Below are 9,316 nucleotides of genomic sequence, written 5' to 3'. Positions count from 1 at the left end.
CCAGCGGACCTCTCCACCCGGTTGTGTTATGTCAGCCCATACGAACACCTGGAGCAACCTCCCGGCCAAACCCACAGCAAGATCTCGTCCCTGAAGACCTGACGCGTCCGTTTTCCCCCTCCAGGTGCCGGCGGCGACGCCGTCCGTGAGGAGGGCCACACCCCGGAGAAGTGTGCGCCTCTTCAGACATGCCACCACACCACCCGACATGTATAAGGGACCGGCACGACACTCCGGTGGCAATGCTACCCCCCGGGCCCCCGTCCCGCCTAACCCCTGAAGCGATTGACCACGAGATCTAGCCCTTTGACTTTCACGGACGGACGTCGTATCCTTCCTGAAGGCGCCGCCTTGGAGCGCATGGTTCGTCATATGTAGCTTCATATCTTCGGGGCAGTAGTGCTAGGAGTGGTGTTGCTGCGCTCAGTGCCTATGTATCCTGTCTTGGGTGTGTGCGTGTGTTGCGGTGGCGTGGCGTGTGGTTGTACTGGATGCTTGCGGTTTGGTGCTTTATATATAAAGCGAGGCGAAAGCCTTTTTGGATAAGTGAAGGGTGCATTCATCCTCAATGTCGTAGTCAGCCAGAGTTAACCCATCCTCCAGCTCCTCCGTGCCAAACATAAGGCGCTGCTGATCCTGAATCTTCGCCTTGACAACGTAGACGGAGTCCCCCGGATCGACCTTGACGGTGATCGTCCTGCCCGTGACGGTCTTGACAAAGATCTGCATCTGTTGAATGGGAGCACCAAACATCAGAAATTTCGGTGGACGGATAGGACCATGAGGGAAACACAGTTGTTGTTGCACGAGTAAGAAACCTTGTCCAGATTAATTACAAATACTAATCAATGACAAGTGTGACTTGGTGAGGAATCTTGTTCAGATCTGAACAGAAAATTATCTGTAGTACTATGGCATGTGTCCTAAGAATATATACAAAATCAATATGAACATCCAAACTATCTTTGTTTATGCTGCCATCGATAATAAATACGGAGCAAAAATTGAACTAGCTACCTTAACATAAAATCTGTATGATTCGATGATAGAGCAACAGACTGCTCGACAGTTCTAAAGGTTAGATCATTTAATCTCTTCAGATACAAACCAAAAGATAGATAATATCATGTCAGGCCTCATCTGAATATCTGAAGGATATGCACCTTCAGTTACTGTTTTCCTTTCGAAAATAGCTAGTACAAACAACAAGATCGTCCAGTTCGAGAATGAACGGTTGAGGTGCACTAGCGAAGCGGTACCAACTGAAGTGAACCAGAGTAGCTGGTATCAGATCTCTATCGGATGGCTACAATTTAATTACCCCTTTAGGCGCCAATTACTATACCTTCAGCTGTCATTTTCATCTCTTCTTTTTTGCTTTACCAACTCTTGGACTGTAATGGCTATAAAGCCAGGGGTTTCCAGCCGAGAGAGGGATCGAGTTGTAGGGATAAATCCTAGCAGCCACTCGAGTGGGTCAGGCTCTACTTTCATCTTCGCTTAATTAGGGGTAAATCTCTGAGGATTTCTGAATTTTGCTCACCTCTGAACCCCTGTATGTTCAGAGTTTGACATATCATCATTATTCATCTGATCTAACTAATTTTAAAATCTGGAAATACTCTGCAACAAATAAACAAGAAAGAAACATGTTCTAGAGATTATAAATTCTGTGTTGTATTAGACTATTTGTCAGTGGGAGGTTCACCACGCGATCAACAACTATACATGCAAGAACAGTCTGCCAAAAGATATATAGTTTGATGGTTACAAAAAAGTATGGACCAGCTATAAAATTGTCTCAAGCAAGCTACTTTAACAGGTTTTACCAATGCCAACTTCTCATTTCCTAATGCACAGATACTGTGCTCAGTACTAACAGATCCTCTTGTCAAACTAACACCAAATCAAATGAGTGAGGTATATTTTTGTAATGTACTATAGCAGAATATTACAGCCAAAATCAAAATCACATAAGAAACAGATCATACTCCATGTTGGATGGCTACTACATCACAGAATATATCACAGTGGCAATGTGAGAGAAACGAAATAGACGTGATGGCTAAATCAAACTAATATATATAGCATACAAGGGGGCTGCTTACACCAGACAGATGGAGACAGAGAGAAAGTGATGCTCTTGATCAGCGAAAGGGAGGCGGTGCATCTGGGGCTGAAGGCGCCGGACGTACACCGAGTAGCGTCGGATTCCCTTCTTGTACCAATGTAGACGGGAGGCGATGGAGGAGAGCGGGTGGTGGATCTAGTCGAGGAGTCTATGAGGGCACATATGGACGGGGAAAAGTTACAGCCGAAAACGCGCGGGTGCATCAGGATGGCCGGACACTCCGGGAATGACCATCCGGGTTTTGGATTTCTCCGAGGATGGCCGGACACTCCGGGGGTGTTTGTCCGGGTTTTGGATTTTTCTGCCGCAGACTTCGGAAAACAGCCGAAAACTCCCTCAAAAAGGCCTCTGATCAAAAAACATTCAACATGAAAGTTGTTCGTCTCGTCGAAACTGTCAAGATTGCTTTTGGGCTCGTTTCCATCCGTGGTCGTTTACTACCTCAAACGTGGCCCGCAAGGTTCAGCCAGTTTAAACCGAACAGTTTTGAAAAGTTCGGACAAACCAATCCGAATTTGACTAGGGTTTTGGACGTGAATCCAAGCCTTTCCTTGCACGGGAAGTCCAGCCGCCTCTTATATACGTAAGGGGTGACGGCCGATTGAATAACACACAATCGAACAAATCATCTACCACCTTTTATCTTTTATCTTTTCTCCTTAACCCTAGTTCTTCTTCTTCCTCGTTCTTCGTTCGTTCTTCTTCATTGCAGGGCGGCGAACCTCGAGGCCCTAGGGGCGATCAGGTCGACCTAGGGCAGCCCATAGCCGCCGTGCACCCAGACGGGGTCCCTCCCGGGCGTGTGGAGTTTCGGGTCCTCAAAAGCACCCGCCGGATTGCCTGCGTACCGCGCTTTCGGCCGGGTCTCCTTCGACGTGAGCTGTGGTGCATCACCCTCGGCGTTGGAGGTACACGGTGACGTGTTCGTGTGCGAACACACTTTTTGGCGACTCCGCTGGGGACGAAGCTTTGAACGGTCTCCGGCCCGTTCTTGCTACGAAGAGATCGTCATCTAGGGTTTGCAATCTGCAAAGGTAATATGAATACCCAATTCACATACGCAGATGCAAATAATGCATATGTTGTTTCTAGATCATCTAATGAGCATAATGTATCGGCTAGCCCTAGCTTTATCAATCATGCATCTAATTATGTGCGGGAGCCGATGCAACATAATCTTCATGCTTCAACTTTATATAATTTTAGTAACATGCAACATATGTATCCCAACTCCCATGCATCGGCAACCCCACAAATCTATATGCCGATGAACAATATGATGAGTTCAGTTAATCAAGTTAAAACACCCCATGTAGGAACTTTCAATGGCATGCAACATAGTGTTTCATCTTTTTATTCATCGGCAACTAATTTGCAACATGTTAATCCAAACATGCCGATGGATAGGGGAATTGGCCATGCTACTACTAGTTATTCGGCCAATTACCCTCAAACATCATATGCTACACCTCATGCTACTAGTTTTTTAGCACCATACGCAACTATTGATGTCCATAATTCGGCTCCGCCCCTTAATGGTCATGGCCGAATAAGTGAAACTTCTACAGGAGCCCAAATGCCTTCACCTACTACCGTGGCATATCATGTTCCCCCTATGCAATTACAGAATTTCGGCAACATCTCATTGCCGAAAGAGTTTAAGAGCATTGGGGGGCAACCATATCCATATTGGGTAGTTGAGAACAAGCTTACATTCTCTTGGGATTTGTGCAACTCCATTCGAAAGGAACTAATAGAAGGCGGGAAGCCTCATGATTTTGCTGCAGTAAAAGCTAGAGTTGTGCAAATAATGTAGTTGCCCAGTGTTGTACCATCCAGTGCACCCCGTAAACAATTGCAAAATTTCGGCATCTCATTGCCGGAAAAGTCTGAAAGTATTGGGGGGAAATCTCATGAGGAGTGAATGGAAATTGAGATGAAAAAGTTTAAAGCTCGCCAAGCTGAGATGTGGGCTAAAATTAGACAAGAGCGGGAAGCCTTGCAAATTAAAAAAGATAAAGTTATTGATTCAGGTAACAAAGAAAATTCGGTTATTGGAAAAGCCGAATCAAGTAGTATATATTCTGAATCCATCAAATCCAACGAGGCAAGCATTATTGAGAAAGGGCATGGCAAGCATAGGAAAACAACAGTGCTTGAATTTTCTGAAGTTAATGCAACCTACTTCTTGCCCTATGGGTTCCGTGCCGTAGAAATCGACAAGCTTCAAGGACAAGAACAAGTAGCCGAACAAAGTTTGGCCGACAAAAATCTTCAGTGTAATGATGCATGGAATAAAGAAAAAGATGATGAAAAGGCATTGGAGAGTCATCCAAAGATGAAGCTAGATATTGTTCAAGTCACACCACCATCATGCTCTCCCAACGTATTTGAAGAGGTATGCATAGCGAGTAATTTACCTATTTTCAGATTTGGTCACAACTTTATTGTTGATGCATCTATTAGAAAAATCCTCATAGGTAATTTTGAAACACCAATGAAGAAGGGTAATTTACTTATTAGCAATAAAATTGTTTTAGAACATATCGGTCAACCAATTGTGCCATTTATAAAGACCGATAATGACTTATTATTGCAGCCAAAGCTTTCCCCGTTGCTTTATCTAAAGTTCATATCTATTTGGGTAGATTTGCTTATTTCGTACTTGGCTTGAACTTGGTCTCAATTGAGACATGTATGTTCTAACTATTTTTATTTTAAAAATTTAAAGCCAAGGTTAAATTCTGTTGAGAAAACCGATGCTACTATAATATCTTACCCAAAGACATCGGAGATAGAGTGCAAAACACAATGCATAGCCGAATGGTGTGATGCAAAATCTGAACCATTCGTTTGCTTAACTCCAAAGCCGTTCTCACAACAAGATCGGCTAGAGAATGAAAAGTTACCTTCAATTCAAGCATGTGTGATCAAATATTTCATTTGTTGTTGCAAAATAATTATATTAGAATTCTTGATCACCATATTGAACCATCTGTCCAAGGACGAATGTATTGTAAGTTGCATCATTCGTCCAAGCATAATTTTAAGGATTGCAACATGTTTCGTCAAATAGTTAAATCGGCCATTGATAAAGGACGATTGAAATTTGTTGAGACACCAAGAGGTGACCAGTCTATTCCGATTGGTCCTGATGGCAGAAAGTTTTTGCATCGGCTGCTTCAAGCCGATCCATTTGAAGAGAAGGTAAAAACTACAGGTGATGGAATCAAGCTTTCAAGTAAAGAAGTTGTTGAAGAGCATAATGAACATAATCTTGAGGGTAAGAATTCCATCGAAGCTACAATGGAGACGTCAAGGACTGGGGGGCAGCAAACAAATCCAATGATCGGTGAAAGCAAACCAAAAGAAAATAAAGGCCGAAATAAGCGCAAGTGTAAGAGATCAAAAATCGTCTTCGCTGTACTATTGGATAAATATCAAAATAAGAGTGAAGAGAAGAATGCTTATCGGCCAAATCAAGCAAAGAAACCAAGATCATCCCCAAGGCGCAAATATGAGGATTGGTATTGGCAAAGTGATAGTTTTAATGCAACATATTCATATCCTTATTTTGGGAAGCCAATGCCAGTGCCGTGGATGCCTCCCTATGCTCATATAGATCCATATTCATCATGGGACAGGTATGATACAAGGGCACATTCTCCATCTTAATTTAGACCATCTCATCAATACTATGCAGCTCCAAGAAGATCAACATTTGAACAATCACACATCAAAGACCGTTTCAATCATAATGAATCGGTCTAGAGCTCAAGGAAGAAGAAAGAGGTGGTAAAGCAAGTTTACCGCGTGAAAAGAGATGGTCGTAAGTGTGCTACTTCAAATTTGATCTCAAATAATAAAGAGCCAATTAAAGTGTTGACATTGGCTACAAAAGGCAATGAGGCAAGTCAATCAAGTGCCAAATCTGATGGGAAGAAGTTGAGAGTGCACAAGGTAAAACAAGAATTGCCATTACTTCAAACAAAATCGCAGCCGGGGTGCCCACTCGGCTTATCATATTGGCAAAATAAGAAGTTGCAAAAGCTTAGTGCACAAGAACTTGAAAAGAGAAACATGGCATGGGTTCCCAAGAGGAGCAGTCAAAATAAAAATGATGTGCATGCTTCAATTGCAACAAGTACAATAAAACTGAAGAAAGAGAAGGATGTAAGCAACAAACAATTAAGCCGAAGGTGTGCATCACAACATCAAAATCTTCGGTTAGCACATCATCCATTTTCTTCAACCATGTCGTTGATGCCTTTGCCATGGAATTCATCCCTAGATATGATCAATTACCCTCCATGGATTTATTTTGATCCATGGATGCAACATAATTTTCTATATCATGAGAGGGTATTACCAAATTACCATACATTTGGTTAGTTACATTGTTGCTAATACAAAGGGGCCGAAATATTTTATTGCTATTTTATTGGTTTATTTCGGCTATACATGCTTTAGTGGATGAATTCTACATGGACCTCATGGTAATGGCCGATACTTAACTATCGTCCTAAGAAACTATCTGATCATGGCCGGTGTGGAATTCTAACATCGTCCTTAGTTAAATTGGAGACCGAGACAAGATACATGTTAAGTGATATTAGCCTTGTCTCTCTAGTACTATGGAGATTATATTTTGATGGTTCAATTCATAGCAATGGCCAAAGTGTCAGTGTTGTTCATATATCTCCATATGGTGTTATTTTTGTGAAGCCTCATGCCACTTAAAATATTTTTGCACAATAATCAAAGCCGAATATGAAATTTTATTCGGTTTGGAACTTTTGGTTGCTATAGGTGCTATACAGATTGAGGCTTTCAGTGATTCGTTATAAATAGTGCAACAAATATCTTAGGGTTATCAATGTTTTGACGAATCACTTATAGTTTATATTGGGGTATATGTCTAGATGCAAAATTTACCTTGAGTTGCTTTAAAATTGTTCATATATTTAGACATGACAATTTGAAAGAGTTGGCATAGCAAGCATCCGGCTACTATGTTAATCATGATGTATTGCATTTCTCTCAATAGCCGATGCTTCGTCTTGTCAACATAGGTAAGGCCGAACTGAAGTCCACAGCTTCGGCCACTAATGAAATTTTTATGCAGGCGGAAGTAAGGATTGGAGAAAGTTTATTGTTGATTATCTACAAAATCCTAGCAAAATGGTGAACAATATGGTTCGAAGGATGACATTGAGATACATGTTTATGTAACTTTATCATCGGATTGTTAATGAAGTTGAGAAGTTTTCACCCAAGTTGCATCAAGAGGTTCAAACAAGCAATGGCTAATATATACTTATCGTCCTAAGCACATACAAATGGTCGATGGAGTGTTGACATCGTCGTCAGAGCAAGATATGTGCAAATTATTTTTCGGCACACAAGCTTTGCCGAAAAACAGGGGGGCATGTGTTGACACCAGATTTTGGCACAGTCAATAACTTATTTAAGATGGCTTTAAATGGAGAACTGTTCTACATGAAAGAGTTCCGTATTGTTGATATGGACATCTTTGAAGTTTGGGCCATCGCCGTCCGGTTTCATCTCGAAGGCCGAAACTATGCTCAAAGTACTAAGATCTTATATTCAGAGTACAGTTTGACCGATTAGGCCCCCAAGAAGACCTCAAACATAAAAATGATCTACATGAATTGTCTTCGTCTCGTCGAAACGGTCGATTTTGATGTAACAAACGTTTCAATCAGAGTTCGTATGCAAAATTTACAGCCGAAAACGCGCGGGTACATCAGGATGTCCAGACACTTCGGGAATGACCATCCGGGTTTTGGATTTCTCCGAGGATGGCCGGACATTCCGGGGGTGTTTGTCCGGGTTTTGGATTTTTCTGCCGCAGACTTCGGAAAACAGCCGAAAACTCCCTCAAAAAGGCCTCTGGTCAAAAAACGTTCAACATGAAAGTTGTTCGTCTCGTCGAAACCGTCAAGATTGCTTTTGGGTTCATTTCCATCCGTGGTCGTTTAGTACCTCAAACGTGGCCCGCAAGGTTCAGCCAGTTTAAACCGAACAATTTTGAAAAGTTCGGACAAAACCAATCCGAATTTGACTAGGGTTTTGGACGTGAATCCAAGCCTTTCCTTGCACGGGAAGTCCAGCCGCCTCTTATATACGTAAGGGGTGACGGCCGATTGAACAACACACAATCGAACAAATCATCTACCACCTTTTATCTTTTATCTTTTCTCCTTAACCCTAGTTCTTCTTCTTCCTCATTCTTCGTTCGTTCTTCTTCATTGCAGGGCGGCAAACCTCGAGGCCCTAGGGGCGATCAGGTCGACCTAGGGCAGCCCATACCCGCCGTGCGCCCAGACGGGGTCCCTCCCGGGTGTGTGGGGTTTCGGGTCCTCAAAAGCACCCGCCGGATTGCCTGCGTACCGCGCTTTCGGCCGGGTCTCCTTCGACGTGAGCTGTGGTGCATCACCCTCGGCGTTGGAGGTACACGGTGACGTGTTCGTGTGGGAAGAGAGTGGAGGGGTTTGCGGGAGTGCGGCTATGCCAGCCTCGCTGCGGCTCTGGGGTATTTTCACAGTTATGCCCTATTTGACAACGTCAGTTAGTGTGCTTCCTGCAATTAGTCCCACCTCGCTCACGGAGGGAGGTGACAGGGCTGGAGATAGGTATAAGGAGGGGCCATTGGCGAACGGTACAAGGCATCTTTGCGCTTGGGGCAATGACGCAGCTAGTGAGGTTATACCGAGGCGCGTCAATTGCTGGTTGAAAACTATTTCCAAACCCCCACTTTGGCCCTCACGGGTCATCGAGAATTTCTGGAAGGGCTCCCTCTCCTTGGAGAGGGCAAGGCCCTACAAACTCAATATCAAAATTTTAAATTTCTGCTCAAAATGATACTTTGCTTGGTTTTACTCATTTTCTGCAACTTATGATTTGGATTTGTCCATGAATCATGCTCCCTCGATCTTTGTTCACATGAATCATATTTCCGTTCAAAATTAAGGACTGCTGGCCAAGGCCAATCATCTTCGAAGTTGTAGAGACCAACTGACGGCCTCTTGCTTAAAATGGAATTAGGAATTCTCATGTTTTTCTTTCAGAAGTTTGCATGTCAGACTAATCTTCATGGTCACTGAGAGATGCAATGAGTCGTAATTTGTATAAACCCTACATGCCACTAGAGTGGATCGGGCA

The 9,316-nt window shown here is 43.2% G+C and overlaps 1 protein-coding gene and 1 non-coding gene across 2 annotated transcripts in view; one reads left to right on the top strand and one right to left on the bottom strand.

The window, feature by feature from the left end:
• LOC119335817 (polyubiquitin-like) overlaps positions 1–729 on the bottom strand; it is a 44,773-nt gene extending 44,044 nt beyond the window's left edge. The window contains exon 1 of the mRNA XM_037607891.1: positions 535–729. Coding sequence (XP_037463788.1) covers positions 535–729 — 195 coding nt within the window. The remainder of the gene's footprint in view (positions 1–534) is intronic.
• An 8,093-nt stretch (positions 730–8,822) lies between these two features.
• Positions 8,823–8,973, top strand: LOC119342303. Its single transcript, XR_005165521.1, has one exon. It is a non-coding gene; the product is annotated as a U4 spliceosomal RNA (small nuclear RNA).
• Positions 8,974–9,316: the final 343 nt, after the last annotated feature.

Source organism: Triticum dicoccoides, chromosome 7B (genome assembly GCF_002162155.2).
Source record: "Triticum dicoccoides isolate Atlit2015 ecotype Zavitan chromosome 7B, WEW_v2.0, whole genome shotgun sequence".
Lineage (NCBI taxonomy): Eukaryota > Viridiplantae > Streptophyta > Magnoliopsida > Poales > Poaceae > Triticum > Triticum dicoccoides.
This window is presented reverse-complemented; position numbering and strand designations above follow the sequence as displayed.